This window comes from Cheilinus undulatus, linkage group 4, assembly GCF_018320785.1.
Source record: "Cheilinus undulatus linkage group 4, ASM1832078v1, whole genome shotgun sequence".
Classification (NCBI taxonomy): domain Eukaryota; kingdom Metazoa; phylum Chordata; class Actinopteri; order Labriformes; family Labridae; genus Cheilinus; species Cheilinus undulatus.
In genome coordinates this window covers 25,693,330-25,712,294 of record NC_054868.1, presented here as the reverse complement: position 1 = coordinate 25,712,294, position 18,965 = coordinate 25,693,330, and the positions used below count along the sequence as shown (strand labels likewise).

General features: G+C 39.0%; 1 protein-coding gene across 1 annotated transcript in view; it reads left to right on the top strand.

Annotated features, from left to right (window-relative positions):
• The window catches only part of LOC121507973 (alpha-1,6-mannosylglycoprotein 6-beta-N-acetylglucosaminyltransferase B-like), a 187,880-nt gene extending 169,388 nt beyond the window's left edge, over positions 1-18,492 (top strand). Inside the window, exons 13-18 of the mRNA XM_041784406.1 lie at positions 2,060-2,215; positions 2,425-2,571; positions 4,731-4,847; positions 13,143-13,217; positions 15,406-15,689; positions 17,545-18,492. Coding sequence (XP_041640340.1) covers positions 2,060-2,215; positions 2,425-2,571; positions 4,731-4,847; positions 13,143-13,217; positions 15,406-15,689; positions 17,545-17,743 — 978 coding nt within the window. The 3' untranslated portion in view covers positions 17,744-18,492. The remainder of the gene's footprint in view (positions 1-2,059; positions 2,216-2,424; positions 2,572-4,730; positions 4,848-13,142; positions 13,218-15,405; positions 15,690-17,544) is intronic.
• Positions 18,493-18,965: the final 473 nt, after the last annotated feature.

Genomic DNA, 18,965 nt, shown 5'->3' with positions numbered 1-18,965 from the left:
GAAGCTGCTGTAAACTAGCTGCAAAAACTCTACGGTACAGCAGCCAAAGCTAAGCTAACTAAATGCTAAACCATCTACTTCCATCAAGCTCTTCACAATAAAAGTCCGTGGCTGTTTTTACTTCTGAAACGCTTTTATTGTGATTGCCTTCACCAGGAAACGTGTTCAAGTCATTAGTAGCTTAACACACCTCATCAGGATAGATGATGAAATATGAAACTTGGAGTGCAGTTAGACAGAAGTAAACCCAGAGAGACTAAAAAAAAAAAAAACATTTTTTTCATCAAAGGCTTGTTTTAAGGGGAGAAGGGGGTTAATAACACTTGAATTTGGATTGAAAAGCATTATCTCTTTTTTATTTTGTAATACCGCGATATAATACCGATACCAACAAGGGCAAGAATAATACCGTGATATGATTTTTAGGCCATATCGCCCAGGCCTAATGGTTAAACATCCAAGTGAGTTTAATCCAGTGTAATTTGATGATGGATTCTGTGTCGTGTAATACACCTAGCTAGTGAACACTTAATGTAACACTAGCATGATTATGTGGAAAGGTATAATGTCAGTGTGAGTCTCAGGAGATTGAAGATGCAGAGCCAGAGCATGCAGAACGAGCTCTGATAACCAGCAGCAGAGCCCCAGTAAAATGGTTTCTAATACTTAAGTCAGTGCATTGAATATGTTGTGTTTCTCTTTTGCTGAGGAACTCAGATCTTTGATTGGTTATAAGTTCAGGTCAGTTTATCTTTACATCTAAATTCAAAGTTCTGGTAATATACCTTTTTTAACTCTGCATGCCAGAGTTAAAAAAGAGTCTGCTCCAATGACCTGCAAACAATTTCCTTGAATCCAAATCACAGGAGATGCAAGAACAGTTAAAAAATGAATAAAAATGGATAAAGGTCAGCACAGCAGCACATACCTATTTTCAGCCCTAATCTAAGGCATGTTGAGAGAGTTGGTTTAGAGAGAGAAAGTGCTAGTTGGTTATAGGATCTGCACTCTTCCTCGCCTGTGTTTCTCCTACTGCTAATTCATGTTGTCTGTTGCACTTAGCGCTTGAGCTAATCTCCTAATTGGCTGGGAAAATCCTCACAGAGGAAGCTATCGATTGCTACAGCCTCGAATTACGGCTGCGGGGGGCTACACCACAGTGCACGGATACAGTAAGCTGCTTAACACCAGTCGGCCAGTCGATACTCTGGCCCAGGGTTACGCTTCATTCACATGATTCAGGTTTGGTTGTTAACTGATGCCGGGTGTTTCTTTATTCAGTCATTACACTCAACCTTGATTTTTAAAGAATGGCCCCCTGGCTGTCTCACACAACAGAATGTAATTTTAAAGGTCTTTACAAAAGCAAGAAGAGATAAATGCAGAGCTTTAAGTGAAAGTGATATATTTTACACCTCTTACAACCACAAGAGCCAAAACCAGAGCAATATCATTGTGTGAGCAAGATACCTATCTGCTGATTGGTATCTTCTTTACACAGTAACATTTAATTTTTCTGTTCTATTTTCCTTTTGATGAATGACCTGTTGGTTTCCTAAATAAATGATACTCCTTACTTTTAACACAAACAAGATTCTCCTTCATAGAGTCAGATTTAATCTACAACCAACAAAGCCTCTCCTTTGGTAATAAAGTATGAAGCTGTCCTACATGTATCTTATAGGTATATTAAAAATCACATAACAAAGTTGTAGCAGGAACAGATAGTGGTTCAGTTTAAACCTACAGCCCAGAGATGTGTCAGTTTCCCTCTTTTGTAAAAGAGGTAAAACATGTACCAAATGAGACAGAATTGTCTTTGTTTGTGGCGAAAAGAACAGTTATTGAATGAGGTACATTTCAGAAACATGAATTAAATGAACACCAAAGACTGACAGCAAAGATCGGGCACAAAACATACACAGCATGCTGTACTTCAACACACATTTTTATAAATAGTCTAATGTTGACCTTTTCTAACGCTCTTCAGTACACCCTCTTGTCTTTATCTTTTGCCTTCAGTCTCACCAACCTATCTTTACCCCTCTTCTCCTAGCAGGGTAAAGAAAGCTTCCTGCAGATTCTCCACAGATACATGGAGGTCCACGGGACAGTGTACTTTGAGACCCAGAGACCTCCAGAGGTCCCAGCCTTTGTGAAAAACCATGGTCTTCTGCCACAGCATGAGCTACAGCAACTGCTGCGCAAGGCCAAGGCAAGCCACTGAAGGGAACATCACACACAAACAGTATTTTATCTGCAGATTCTCACTGCTGGAGTCTTTCTTAGAGCAAACAGGCTCAGCTGCTGTCTTACTCTACCTATTTCCACTCCTCTTATCCCTACACACAAAACATTACAGAAACCTACCAACAGCATGGTGTTTTGATTTATCATGATTATCATTTTTTTTTTTTTTTCTAGCTCTTCATTGGCTTTGGTTTCCCGTACGAAGGCCCCGCCCCTCTGGAAGCAATAGCCAATGGCTGCATCTTCCTACAGCCCAAGTTCCAGCCACCTCACAGCTCACTCAATCACGAGTTCTTCAGAGGCAAACCAACTTCTAGAGAGGTAAACTCACGCTGTTCATTACAAGATCAGTGAGTGACAGTTGTATTTTTGCCACTGCAGCTTTCAGTACCCATCAATTTGCCAAGGGACTCTGTTCATCAGCACATCCCTCAAAAGGAGCTGGTACAAACTGTAGCTGCCAGCAAGCTCTCATTAACAGTGATGGTGTCTGATCAGAGCCTGGAACATGCTGTTCTAAACTGAGCATGGAATATGATATTGCTAATAAGTAGGAACCCCATGTTCAAATGACTTTAGCTATATGTTCTTCTGGTACAATGTGTTTATGAAATTCCTGAGAAGAATACCATAAATGCAACATAGCTGATAGCTGACATGGTATATATAAACTTAGCACAAAAAGTAAGGCAATTTGTGTTTGGTACATTATTTCTTTGTTGTAACAATGCTTCTTTGCAATAAATTTTATACCGTTGGAAAGCCTATTTATTACCCTTTTAAATGATGCCACATTTGTAAGGAACATGCATTTGTGAGAGGCAGCAGAGCTAAGTATGTGGGTTGCGCCCATGAAATATGTGCCAAATCTTCTCTGCCAATGCCAAACAGCTGATTCTGCTATTGACTTTGTTGGGTGTTTGGTGGATTGGATGATTGAATTTTGAAGAAACAAGACATATTGAAAATTTAACAATTTATTCATTTAACAAACAGGAGCCTCAGTAGTGTGTGGAAGCACCATACACAGCCACAATAGCCTGGCACTTCCTCCTCATGCTGGTCACCAGCCTGGTCACACACTGCTGTGGGATGGCATCCCGTTCTTTAACCAGCATTTGTCGCAAGTCAGCCAACATGGTTGTGTTGGTCACTCTGGCACGAGTGACCAACAAGTTGATCAACAAGCTGATCCCACAAGTGTTCAATGGGGTTAAGGTCAGGACTGCTGGCAGGCCATTCCATCCTCTCCACTCCCAAATTCTGGAGGTAGTCTCTGATAAACTTTGCTCTGTGGGGGTGAGTGTTATCATCTTGGAGGATAGAGTTCTTGCTGACAGGGTGAGAAAACAGTATTTTTGAGGTGTTGTCTTCTTGGGACGCCCACTTCACAGCCTGTCTCTGACATTCCCCGTTATATGGAACTTGGCCTTCAGTTTGGCGATGGTACTAGGGTTCACTCCAAACAATGCTGCAACTTGGTTTTGCGGAACACCAGCTTGAAGTTGCCCAACCAATGGGCCTATCCAGATCAGTCAAACGTGGCATGCTGATTCTTGAAGCAGACATCTACTGACCACTGTAGCAGGGCCCATGCTCACAGGTGCTGCCAATCAGGTGCCTGATTGGCAGCACCTGTGGGTACCAGAAGAACAAAACAAGAGTCAACAGCAAAAGCAAAATAGGCTTTCCAACGGTATAAGATTTATTACCAAGAAGCATTGTTACAACAAAGAAATAATGTACCAAACACAAATTGCCTTACTTTTTGTTTTAAGTATATACATATACATATATATATATATATATATATATATATATATATATACACATATATATAAATAAAAGTGCTGTCAAACGATTACAATTTTTAATCAGATTAATCACAGGGTTGCTGTGGATTAATTTCGATTAATCCTGATTAAATATCATTTATTTTTAATCTACATTAATTTCGTTTCATTTTGCAAGCTTGGTGACGTGTTAGCCAAAGTGCTAGCAGAATCCCAGATGAACGTGTGCTTTGCATTAATGTGGTATTTTAAGATGGAAGTGCTTTGGTGAAAAGAAAACTCCTTCCTGCAAAATGAGCATAATACTTTATGTCGGTCGACTGTTCCGTCTTGTTTTATTTTTTTGTACTCAAATTTCCCATCAAGAGGGCCAATGTGCAGTTTAGCGTCTTCCATATCGAGTTGGTTGGTCACACTACTGGATCAACGGCCCATTGCACATGCGCAGCGGGATGCTCGACAGCGTGCTCAACGGTAACCCTACTTGGACAAACTGCCTGAAATGCATTGCCAGAGACGTTTCTGGGATTTTGGGTCAATCTGCGCTGTAGATGGGTTAATTTCGTTAAAATTTTTCATCAGATTAATCATGATGGTGGATTAATCCGCATTAACACGTTAATTTTGACAGCCCTAATATATATACTTAAAGCTCTAACTTGAGGTCCTGCTTTTGTTTTCTCATAGGTGTCCTCCCAGCACCCGTATGCAGAGCAGTACATTGGTAGACCTCATGTCATGACTGTGGATTACAACAACTCGCTAGAGTTTGACTCTGCCATCAGGGAAATCATGAGGACTAAGGTACTCATACCCTCTAAACACTGTAATTCACAAGAGTAGAAAATGAGTGTGCATTGTGTAATGGTACTTAAAACCCCTAGATGCAAGTAATCTGGCAGGCAGTCAAACAAAGGAGCTTTTTTTAATCCATTCAGCTTCACCGTTGGTTGAATCATATCCATAGATATTTTGATGCATAGATATTTCCTAAAGTTATGCTTGTATATATAAAGAATCCTTGGAGCTATGTGGGATATTTGAGGAGGATTTTTCCTCTGAAGCTCAAGTCATACTGTTTGATCAGAACAAGATCATTCTTATATGATGAGGTGGCCACCAGACCACCAGATTTGAGTTGTGAAATCACTCAAACCTTTTTACCGTTTAAGTTTGATTCATGAATGATCTGTTTTCTGTTCACACTTTGTGCTTGTGTCATTAAGAATCTACGAAAAAATGTGTCAAATTTCTATTCCCCCATGTTGTGGCTGTGAGCATGATGAACTGTTTTTAAAGTTTGATGTAACAGCACAGGAGCTTTGCTACAGCAGAGCTTTCCAGAGCAACTTTGCCAGTACGTGGGAAGCAGTCTGATATTGCAGTGTTCAACTTTTTTGCATGCAGGAAATGTGTGCTGATAGAGGATCTAAGGATGATAGGAACTGCCAAGAGTGGGAGAGGTTAATTAAAGAGTCAACCAGACGGAGAAAGGAAGACAAACAGGGAGAAAATGGGAAAAGTATGAATAGAAAACGATGAAAATAGAGAAAGAAAAAAAGCAAGACTGATAGAGGGTTGAGAGTCCATATTGACTAAAGATCTGTGTGTTTATGAAAGCTCTCATTAGAATGGAGGACTTGTGTAAGCTGGGGTTATCCTGCACTCTGAAATAAGGGCAAATAAAACCTCAGTTCATGTAAACTAGTGAACAATCTCCCCTAACTACCATTAGGCATTTAGGTCATGTAAGTCACCTGTGTGTATCTGCAGCTGATCAGACAGAGGAAGAAAGAGAAAGTGGAGCATTCCTCCTGTTAACGTAAGAAAAAGGGAGATGTCTAATGTTAATTATGAACCTCTCCTGTTACTTTTAACAGTTTTATGCAGGTGAATATGTGAATATGATTCTGCACTCTATTTGGGATTTTGGGATCATTATGCATCCACAACAACTCCGTAGATGCAGATCGGCTGTTGCAGCCTTACCAGTGAATACTAAGGGAAACATATCAATTCGTAAATGCTTAAAATGTTGGAGATAAAAAATACTGATGTATGGTCAGGCACTTCAAACAGAAACTGGGGGAAGCAGAGCAGCAGTGAGTGCATGCACATTTGGTCAGCAAAGTTTAAATTAATAATTTAAGTAAAATAAAGCCATTTTTACACATAAGCTGAAATTAACTGAAAGAAAAGCACTATTTATAACCTACATGTGTCAAAACTTTGTTTGCAATTTCCTTTGTAGCTTCTGTTATTTTTTAGATCAGAAAAAGGAGCAGAAAAAGCCACATGGACTGTAAAAACAAAATTACCACCCCAAATTACAGAGATGCCGATTCACATGGTATTAGAACTGACTGTGGACCCCTGTGTGTGCTGAATTATGGTAGCTTATCTGCCCTGGAATTTTACTCCGCAAATTATGGACGTGGTCACTTCTTACAGGACAAAAACACGGACGTCCTTTGTGATTTATTACAAATTACCAGAGGTCTCCAGGAAATTCAAATCCCTTGCGAATAGGACTTTTATTTCACCAAAAATGTACCTAAATGTGGACAACAAGAAGAAGACTATGTATGAAGTTACAACAATCAACAGAAATTCCTTTGTCCTTTTCTCCTCGATGTGTAAAACTTTCAGGAGTTAGCTCTGTTGGTACAGACAGATGCCATTTTATGAAAGTGTCACAATTAGACTTTTTTATTTTGGTCAAAACTTTATTTAAATTCTAGCCTTTTTTAAACAACAGTGTCCTCACTGTATTTATCATGATCCAGCCCTTTTAGCTTTAACAAACAGTGCAATTCAGCCAGTGGTACTGGTACTGGTACTGGTACTGGCTACATATTAGATCTTTAGTTATCTAAGATAAGTACTGCCACATTTTACTCCTACGTGTCCAGATTTGTCTTGACGTGTTTGCTAGCAGCTATGGGCTAACTAAAACTACTGCACTGCACTGTTGGGTTGCCCAGGAGGAAAGACAAACCCACACTCTTTGAAAATCCCCCTGTTAAAAAATGGAAAACAACTGGCAGTAGGGTTGCCAGGAAGTTACTGTAAAATTAACGGTATATTGCTGTTGCTGAAATTTACAGTTTGCTACTGTTTTAATAAGCAAAAAGCTGATATTTTAAACCTTAACATGAAAATACTGTTGAACATTAGCAGTATATTACCGTTTATTCACACTTTTTCTTAAGAAGTATATTTGCAGAATTTTACAGTGAATTGTAGCAAAATACTACACCTTGCTGTGAATTCATTTCCTTCTAGCAAAATTGACAATATATTTATTTTTCTAAACCTAGTGATTTGATAAATTACTCCTTGCATGTCATGTTATAAACACCATGTTTTAATGTACAAAATAAACATAGCCTTTGAAACTGCAACTTAAAATGTCAAAACAAATAATAAAACTTCAAAGTGTCTTCTCAAACCATGTCTCTTTATTGAAATTGAACATACATACAGGTATGTATTAAGTATCGCTGCTGTTTTGCCAAAAGCTCCTGCAAAAAGGTCAGCTTTCTAAGGTTCACCCCTCTGAATTTCCTTGCCGGACAGGAACTGCAAGGATTCTGTAAAGATTAAAAAAAAACAACATTAGAACAAAAGCAAAAATACATTAAATGAATTATCTGAATTCAGTTTTCACATTGTAGAAAGTTTAAAGCAGCTATTATTAACACTCTTTATGACAAGGTGTTTATTCTATCTCATTAATTGATCAATCAAAGAAACAGAGACGTTTACTGCTTCACTCGGTTCAGCTGGAATGTCCCTAACTCCTGAAGAAATGATCACTTGCACACTCTTGCCTGTCTTCTTTTGTCTCTCGAGGCCTCAGTGAATGGTAATTATGTTTATGTCCTTTAATAATCGATATTAATCTATAATATTTCCTGCAAAGTGCAGGCTACTTCTCAAATCAGGTCAAACTTTTTTTAATAGAAAAGCACTCAGATAGCACAGACCTCCGCCATTAGCCCTATCTCCCAATAGTACAGAATCCTTTAAAAAAATTACTGGATCCATCCCCATGTGAGATGGTGGACATGAAGTTACTCATGTCCACCATCTCCTGGTGTAAAGTGGTAACAGCACAGCCCTCCGCCATTAACCCTATCTCCCAATAGTACAGAATCCTTTAAAAAATTCCTGGATCCATACAGTGATCCGGATCACTCTCAAAATCTAATCAGTTTTTCCTTACGCCATTTCTGACATTTCCTGAAAATTTCATCAAAATCTGCTTCTTTTTGAGTTATGTTGCTAACAAAAAAACAAACAAACAAAAAAACAAACAAACAAACCCACCCGATCACATAACCTCCTTGGCGGAGGTAATAAAGTTCATATGCTGAGCTTTTATCATTCAAGTATCCCTCCATAACCAAATACTATCAGTTAACACATAAACTGGATATTAATTAGATATGTTAACGTGCTGCACTCCCCCAGGCTGCGAGGGAGAGAGAGAGACACACAGCTAGAGGACGCACACGCATACGCAAACAGTCTATGATACAGTCAGCCATGAGCAGAGAGGTGGAGAGCTGAGGAGGGAGCCAGTGCAGAGTGTTCTGTGTTTCTCCTCCTGTATGTCGAACCTTTTTCTCCTCTGCTGGTGGGCACCTCACTTCTACACAGCCGACATGTTTGCTTGTATGTGTGGCTGTCCATTTTAGTGTCTGCGTGTTGTGTGCTATGTGGCACATAGAACAGCTTGTGTGTGTGTTTGTGAGTCTGATCGGCATCAAATCAGCATTAGACCAGCTACACGGGTCAGGGCCGAGCAGGCTGGTTGGGGTCACATGCCAATCTACCCATAGTTACTTAGCGCCAACCTGTTGATCATGTCAGTAGGCGTCTAACTATGGATAACACATAGCGTTCACACAATCCAAACAGAGCCATTAAAAAACATTCAGCCCTGTACAGTGTGTGCCCGTGATGACAATAACTGATCAGACCTATTCGGTATTATCTACATGGCTGTGAACAACACGTACAATTTATGCTGCAGAAAAGTTGTGTTTTTTTTTTTTTTTTTTTTTTGAGGTTGCTGCTTTTTATTAATATGTCTCAACGCATTGAAGACCCATATAAAAACCCCTATCAACATTTGAAATTACAAGAAAATGTTTTGTGGGGTTTTCCCATTTATCAACTGTTAAGATCAAGCTAATGTTAGCTGGCAAAGAATTTACTCACTGTGTGTTCCTGCGGTGTTTGTGTGTCATGTCAAACTTTAGCTAATGCTAATCTTACAAATGACTTCAAACTTAGTAAGTGATGTTTTTTGCCTATTCTAACTAGCAAAGCAGGAAGGCACTCACTTGTTTATTGTTAGGCTGGGGTTGGATAACAATGCCACTTAACTCCACTCTCCTTCCGAGCATGTGCTCTCATCTTCTTGTTCCCAAAATGCAATGCAAAAAATACAAGAAATTACTGTTTTCTTTCCTTGAAGCAATAATACAGTAAAATAGTGTTATAAACCATTATTATACAGGGTTGTCCTCTATTTAAAGGGGACATACTATGCAAAAATCACTTTTTCAGGCTTTTCTAACAGAAATATGTGTCCCTGGCCTGTCCACAATCCCCTCAAGTACCAGAAAAATCCACTCCCTCTCCCCCTCTCTTTCTCCACCTTTCAGAAAATGTGTGCTGAAAAAGCCGTTCTCAGATTTTACATCTAGTGACCTCACCAGGGGTCCACCACTCAGCTGAGATGCTGTATAGCTCAGTGGGTTACCCTGCTGACTACGGTCTGGGAGATTAATGGATTGAATCCCAGTCAAAACTTTGGGAAAAAAAAGTGTCTGTAATATCACAACAGCTGCATCCATTTCCTGAGAGGGGTGTGGTCAGGGGCGGCGTCAGACAGCTAATCACCATTTAAAGCCACAGACACAGAAACGGTTTGTTCTGAGAAGGGCTGAAACAGAGGGGTTTTTAGACATGCAAAAATCTAACACTGAAGGTTTTCAGTCTTAAAAGGGTAAAATATATCACCTTTAAACATAACAGGATCTTACCGTTGAAATTTCCTCATAAATTTACAGCAATTTGTTGAGTGTAAGTATAAAAATGCCTTTGAACACTGAAATATTTATGGTACCTCATAAAGGGTTAAATTCTCTGGGTAAATTTGAGCTGTAGTACATCATTCTAGCACAAAAGATGAGCAAAATATGTGCAATCTTTGGCATTGTAAAATTATATTTGCCCACAAGTAATAGTAGTTGCCACTTGGAGAAATTGCATACATCTGATGCCATGCTAATTCATCAACTAAAACTATGACTGAAAATATTCATCGACAGTCTTTTTTCCATGAGAAAGACCAGATAGGCCTTCGATGACTTAAACAGACTAAAAGTGATTTTAGCTTTTGTCAAGACAACTACAGCTAGGCTAAAATATAATTTAGTTTTCATGAGACATTCAAATCCGTGATATTTCTTCAGTGTGAGTAAATTTGTCAAAATACAATGCATCTGTAGCTCTTTTCCACAGTAGAAAGCAGGGACCCCAGGTGTGGCAGGGTGCATAGAACTCACTACAGTGATTTGGTTCCAGATTCAGGTAAGAGAATAAATGCTTGGACTAAAAGTAAAGACTAAACTGTGAGGACTTTTTATAGACTAAAACTAGACTGAAACGGGTAGAGGGTAGAAATGAGTAAAATATAACTTAAACTGAAAGGCATTTAAATCAAAGGCTAAGAATAAAATTGATAATAGCTGTCAAAATTAACACTGATCTGATGATATATTTGTGTTTCTTGTGTTATTCTGTATACTTTTGTGATTAAGTTGATACTGTATACAATTATCAGACACAAAAACGTCATTATCATATGAAAATGGGATTTTGTTGTGAACATTTGTCACTGTTCAGCTCTTGATAAAATGGGTCAGGAATTCAACAACGCCATGTGACTGGAAGTACATAGAGCCTTGTGTTTTTTTCCTCAAGGCTGTGTCCCAAGGTGTCTACTCCTATCACTGAGAGAAAAAGCTCGCACAACATTTGGTGATTTATTTAGAGAAAGGAAATGGCAATCATGAACTTCAACAACTTTTGTTGCCGGTGGCTGAAATTGGTTAGATATTTTTAATCTGAGTGAAAAAAAAACAAAAACATGTTTAGTACATGATACTGCTGCCAAACGTCATCACATGATTCATGACATGCCATAAGGCTTGTAACTTTCCATGTCACAAATCCTGTTAATTATGTTTAATATTTAAAAGAAACATTTAGTCAGAGAAATGCTCCAAAAGGAAAGGCGCTGAGGGATGATGTGCTGTAAGAAGACAGCTGTCTGCATCATCTTTTAAATGCTTCATAATGGTTTGTGCCTTTAGCAGATTAGAAATTGTGTGCATGGAGATTAGAGGAAAGTTGATATCCGCAGTGATAGCTGTGTATATCTGCATGTGTGTTTGGGTGTTTGTGTGTGTTTGTTCTCTGCATCTTGTCTGTGTTGTCAGACAAGCTACAGTTCAGCAGCACCGGCTGACTGCTCCGTCTCCGTCTGCCCTGTCAGACCGCTGAGAGGGAGCTGATGGACCCCGTCACCCTCCACTGGAGGCACAATGCCCCACAAACGCATACACACATATAATGAAATTCCTCTCAAATTAATCCAAACAAACAAATAAACACAACAGGAGAGAAACTGAAAATTCACTGATTAAAGAGCTTTACTTTCAAATTACAGCCACTGACTCCAAGATACATTTTATCATGCACACTTTTCGTGTGTTTGTGTTCGCGTGAGCTGGTGTGTGTATTAGTGTGTGGCAGAGGCTCAGGTTCAGTCATGCAGGACAAAGCAATCTCTGGCTGGCTGACAAGTCCTCATGTTCCAATAAATCCTTTCTTCATCTCTTTCTTTGTGGCTTTCCTTCTCTTTCAGCCTTGTTTTGATTTCTCTTTCTTTCCTCCTTCCCTTCTTTCTGTCTTCATTTAATTTTCAGTCCTTTGCTCTTTTTTAAAACAACCTGTGGTCAAATTATAATTCAAAGTTGTACAAAAGTTGTAGTTTTCAGTTAGTGAAAAGTTTCATAGACTTTTGGCAGATTTGTTGCATTTGCATTTGTTGAATATTCTTTGAAACCCAAAGGATTGTTGGCTTGTTAGACAAATTTCATTGTTATGTCACGGAGCCCTCCTGTCCAAGTGTTTATGTTCCGCTCCATCTTACAAAGCAGATTAACATAAAGCTTTGATCAGATCTGCAGTCAGTGTAACTTTTTAAATTGCATCATCCCTGCATACTTGCTTCTCAGTGCTTTTCACTTGAAATGGGCCAAGTCTGATTTCACACATGGCTTAACAGTCGGCTGCTTTGATTTTCAGATTGGAAATGCAATTAAGAGAGTCGTGTATCATTTACAAAGGCAGGTCTTTTTGCATTTGGGTGTGAAGACGAACCACTTCGATCGTCTACCATTAGCCAAGGAGAAAAATTTAGAGAAAACTCTTTCCATCCATTTCTCTTTTGTAACAATTTCTTTGAAGTCAAGCAAGAAGCCTTTTTTCATGTCTATGGAGTGTGGCTGATTTCTAATTAGGATATGAGAAACAGAGAGCAGTTTATCAAATAAACTAATTGAATTTGGATGAATTCTTACATTGTAGTTGAAGTCATTTTACAGTTATCCGATTAGTGTTAGACAGTTAGTAAGTGTGTACTGAACATACTGGTATAAGCTAAGAGAGTACACACACAGTATACATACAGTATATATGCAGTTCTTCCAGCTTATCTCTAATTAAGCCAATTAAAATTGTGCTTTAGTTGTAAAACCAACACATCACAGCAGGGATGATCTATTGGTATGCAAATAAAGTCTAATGAGTTGCCAAGCAGTGACACACAGTGATTAGGCCTTGCAGAAATCTGACAATAGAAACATTCATCAGCTGCAATTAACAAGGAAATAGACAATTTATTGTAATTAGTACTAACAATGAAGTGATGGCATAAAAAAGTAGGCTCTAATGATAACAAAATAATACTGAAACAATAATATGCTTTGATCTGTGTTTGTGTGTGGTTTTCAGGTTGAGCCATATCTGCCTTATGAGTACACCTGTGAGGGGATGCTGGAGAGAGTGCATGCCTACATTCAGCATCAGGTGAGGTTTAACACTCTGGATAAAACAAATGCAACATTTTCTCTTTAAGGCAAGATTTTCCTTTTCTGTTTATGCTGACCATCTTTTCAGGAACTGTTAAACTCCCTTCTCTGTGTAGTATTTTATCACTGTGTGCATTTACGTAGAGCATTGTGAGTGCTTGTGTATCAGTGCCTCTGTACTCCGCGCATGTAGATTTTTAGGTAATCTACATGCTAATTCTCATTACGATCCATGCTTGGGCCCTCTGGCTCCAAAGCAAAGGGTCTGCTGACACTAATGAGGAGGGATGAAAAAGGGGAGAGAGCAGAAGGTTGAGCATGATGATGATGATGGAGGACTGGGATGAAAGACACATTTTTAATATAATGCCACTCTAAATGTCCCACAGCCTGCAGTGTCTCTCTACAGCTTTGTTTGCCCTGACTGGCAGCTGATTGGGACATAGAAACTACTACTGTATTTACACAGTTAATAAAATCCAACACGACAAATGAAAACGCAAGCAGAAGAACACAATAAGAATGACAAACCCCAGAAAACAGAAGAAACAAATAAAGATATCAGCCAACATTGTAAACCAAACATCATAATAACCCAGGAGACGCATTATAAAAACACAGGAACATATCATCAAACCATTTTTAAAACCTAGAAACATAAAAATGAAAGAAAAAGGAAATTAAAAACCAGAATAAACTAGAAGAATCCAGGTAACACAGGAACTCTACATAAAGGGAAACATAAGGGCCAGAGGAGCATACAAAATATTAAGAAGAGATATCTAGAATAGACATCTAAACGATAAGAATAGATAAAAACAATTAAAACAGGTAGATATTATTAGATCAAATTGACTACATTCCTTTACAACAGATGTATGTATTTGCAGTTATTTAATTCACTCCTTCTTTTATACTGGAGAAAATGTATATGTCACAACTGATGCATTTGCAATTAAAGTAACAATGGCCTGGAGAAAATGCTTTTTAAATCAAACATTATGTTATTTTTACAGAACTTTTTTTGTAAGTTATGTTGTCGCCATGTGAAATGCACCACAGCTGTTCATGGTAAACAGAAGGTTCCTGTAGTCACATGTCGTTATGTCCTTGGGTAAGACATTTAACCCCAAATTGCTCCCACTGCTGTCAGTAGTATGTGAATGTGTCTGGATGTGTACGAATGGGATTATTTAATACTCAAGTCCATGTTAAATAGCAGCCTCCACCATCAGTGTGTGAATGTGAAGTGTGATCTGTGGTGAAAAAAGCACTTGAAGTTGTCAGATCACCAGAAAGCATCACACAGGCTCAAGTCCATTTACAGTAGTCATACCTTCAGCTACTGAGCCTGATTGTTTCCTGTCCAAACACAATATCAGTTTTGAATACTTCATCATTCATTCTCTCTGGTTTCATGATTTTTTTTATCTGTTATCTTTAATAATTATAATTATGTAAATTTTTATTATTTAAAGCTGCAACCTTTGTAATGTTGATCTAAATAGAGTAGGTGGGTGTAGTAGGTCAGTAGCAGTGACATGCAGCATATCAAAAAACCTTTAACTAGCTATAGCTCACAGCATTAGTGAAGTAAAGCCCCCTCAAAATGCAAAACATGGATGTCATGACGACTTTTGAGAGCCCTCACTGTCAAGTTCACATTGTTTTTGCCCCCTTTTCTTCAGGAACCTTCAGTGCAAATGAAGCTAATATGACATGTCAGAAGGAAAAGGAGATTTTCTTCTATTTGAATTTTTCTTTCATTCTAACTTTTTTATAGCTGTTCATCTGGTATGACTCAGCAAGGAAATATTATGAAAGAGAATCAAAGACGGGAACTTTTGGTTCTTTAAATATTAAAACGGACATGGTTTGAGTGACAGGCTCCAATAAGGCCTTATATCAGCTTCATTTAAACTTTACAATTCATATTTGCTCAAGATAGTGTCTTGCAGTTTTATGTATCACATGAACAAGAGTTGCAACTTTCTTATCTAAAGAAATATTTAGAAAATTGTCACCTATAATTTATCCTTTCTCCATGTTTCACCTCATTCTGACCACAAATGTTAAGAAGACACAATCTTAGTTAATCAGTAAAAGAACAGCTTTAAATTTTAACAATTCCTCTACCACTGTACTGTATAATGCTTGCACTAATGGTACATATGTGTAATTTCCAGGACTTCTGTGCCCCTGAGCCTTCCTTTATTCCTGCAAACATCTCCAGACCTGGGTCTGCTGGAGGCAGCAGGATCACAGGACCTTTATTTGTGCCCCTTCCCAACACCACGGCCGTCGGCTGGGCGTCCAACGTGACTGCTCCCGCTGCCTGGCCTCCACTCAGCTCCCTCAGGCTGCTTGTCTCTCAAGAGGGCCAGTCCTGTGTAGAAGCGTGCAGCACAGCTGGTTTCATCTGTGAACCTGCTCACTTCCACTTCATCAACAACAAGGAGGCCCTCCGAGGGTGAGTCGCTTTAGTTCTAACATGTAACCTTTATTCAGCCGTGTACATTTCTCCTTCAATATAACCCAGAGAAATGTTACCTAGGCAGTAGGGGGCCCATTTCCAACTATGTATGGCATTTGTTGATAGTTTTTGATATGGGTATTGAATTTCTCAGCAGCAGTTTTAAGTTGGACTCTTGTTAAGTCATGTTTTTTGGTAACAGTTCAACATCTTAGCCTGACCGTAGCAGGTCAAAATGCTGTCTACAAAAGACAGAGGAGCAAAGAAGCACAAGAGAACAGTTTATTTAATTTTCCATCAAAAATGAAAATCCTTAAAGTGCAAGCCTTAAATTTGTTTTTTTCCTGCTAATTATTGTGAGTTTTACTGCTATGTATTAAAACAACAATGACACAAAGGCCACATCATAAACCCTATCTCTCCATTATGCACCTTTCAGGCCGTCTCCATAATGATCTACCAGGTCCCATGCTGGCATGAAACACTACAATTTAAGACTGATTTATTGCTTAAAAGTTCTTTAACTTTCTTGACACAGATGGCTTAGCAGTTAGGTCACACAATGTACACAAGCAGCGCGGGGTTACCGCAGAGTTGAACTTCCTGATAAACTCACCCATGGCAGAAGCAATAAAATCATGGAATCATGGCAGAATGGATTACAAATCAACCCCAAAAGGCTCAATAATCTGCTGTTGACATACAATTTCTGCATGAACTCAGTTTTCCAGTGATTTCTGCCCCCTTGTCTCAAGCTAATCAGGGCTGTGCTTTATTGTGCAGCGCTCACGTGAGTCTGATTTGTGAGCAAGCAGACCCTTACCACACACAGTTGCCAGGCCTTACACATGTGGGAATCTTGCGTGGTGCAAGTGTGTTAAAACTCATGTGTACAAAAAGACAGCCTGCTTAGAAGCACTCTGCAGTAATAATGATGACTTTCATTTACTCTTGCATTTGGAGCAAAAACACATTGACTTTTCAGCCATAAATAAAAAATATTTGCATATGTATGCAATTGGTATATATAGATAGTCAGACCATTTTAAAATCTTTTTAACATTTCAAGACCGTGGTGCTGTAGTTGTGGATCTATTTACATGTTTTTAACTGTCTTACAACCTAATATCCCCACGGAAGCATCTAAACTTGCAGTGTATGTCTGCAATGCCTGGAAAGATATTTTTTGTTATTAAAGTTGACACCAAGAGCTCAGCTTAAACATGATTTTTTTAAATTTACTGTACAAATTTTACCCACTTGAACCAGAAATGAAAGTTTGAGACACTGCCAGTTCTGGAGCTCAGAGACTGAAAGCCTGCCGGTGTTTCAGTCTCTCCTCCCAACAATCTACTGCTGCTGCTTTCAGCTCTCATTCTTTCCTCTCGTTTCATCCTCTGAGTATCTTTTGAGTTTACTTCCATTCCCTCTGTGTTAGTTTACAGTGCTGCTCCCCTTGTTTCAGATCTTTCTCTCCTCTTCCTACTTCAGCTTCGCTCACTGACGCAACTTATCTTCTTCATACTGACATCTTATACCTGCCACACAGTTTTTCCAACTTCCTTGTCACTTCTTCTCTAAATTTCTTTGCTCTCTTTTCAAATTGTCATCTGTAGTTAGATGAAAGGGGTGAAATTTTGCTATTTTCCTGTCTCCACATTCCTTTTATTTTGAGGTTATGCCAATTGTACCTTCCTGTTACCCATCTCAAATAAGAATAACTTTTATTACTTCTATTTTCTAAGTTAACCTTTGAAAAACAACCGAAGGATGTTTCCCCTGTGATAGCATCCAGTGAAGTGTTATTTTGGGGTGCATATACCGACATTTTCTCCTCTGTTTCACCCCTCAGGTTGGAGGTGCAGTGCGAGGTTGTAGACTCTGAGATCAACCACATCCTCCCAGCCTTCTCAGTGTTGCGGCGTGAATGCGGTCTCCAGCGGGAACCCCTCCTCTTCAGTTGTGCTGGACACTCCCCCAAATATAGACGTCTTTGCCCCTGTAGAGACTTTCGTCGAGGCCAGGTGGCGCTGTGTAGAGACTGTCTATAATGACAGGAGAGGTGAGGGAAAGACACTGATGAATAGGACACAGATTAGGGGGCACTCACTGGCTTGAACAGGTGTGGAGATATTACAAAGGAGCTGATGGTGCAGAGGCAGCTTCCTCCCACAGTGGTAAATATAGAATGATGAGAATGAGGCATGCATGGTTTATTAGAGCTGAGCGGAGGCATGAATAGCTGCAAGGTTGTAGGTGAGAATTTCAGTCAACTGTAGTTGTTATTAAAGCTGTTCCAGTCTAACCAACTGCAGATCTAATGCAGTTAGACTTCCCTGAACAAGGCTGCAATAACACCAGGGGGCATTAAGACGAGGGGGAAAGACATTTACATTAACCCTCAAAGTTTCAGCAATAGCTGACCAGTGAAATGGTACTAACCACGTCATTTTTCCAACTGCGTCACATGAAAAACTAAGTGGCTTAAGTTTGAAAATATCCACTTGAAAAATCAGTGACTGCAAAGAAACGCAGCTTTTGGATTATTCTGTCACTTCATGACAGACTTCAAATATCTTTGCTTGGTGAAGGCAACCTCGGGTCAATATCCAATCTCCTCTCTGCACTTGGACAAAGGATGATGGACAACCAGGTTATCTGCCTCACTCTTTCTCCCCTCCTCCAATGATGAGCAGAGTCATTTATCAGACCGAACCCCAAGTCTGAGGCAACATCGGTCAATGCAATCATCTCTGGTCGTGGAAAAAATGGTAGGGGGGTGGCAGAGGACAAAGATAAAGGGTACAAGATTATTTTTCAATAAATAAGCTTTCAGAGCTCTCTGTGGGATTTTTATAGAGTCCTGTGGGCTTTATGATGAAAAACAAAACCATAAAATAAAAAAATCTGAATGAATCAAAGTGCTCAGGTGTTTTTTTTATCTTGTCTTTTCTTCACACAGTGGCATCATGTCTGTCCAAGTTGAGTCTCTCTTAAGTTTCTGCCCCTTCTTTTATATTCGCTCTCATCTGAACTCTGATCCGTCTGTTCAGCTGTGGCAGAAAAAGGTTGATTATTTATTTCTAATTTAGCCAAAAGTAAGCAGTGGTTGAAGCTGTCAGTAACAAGAGCAGAAAACATCAGATTTTATTTCTTAGATTTTTAATTATTCCTCTTTAGTCAACACTGTGCTTGTATTTTTTTTATTTTATTATTTTTTTTATTTTTGAGATTCAAAATATTTAATGCAATCATGATCAGGTTGCACTGGCT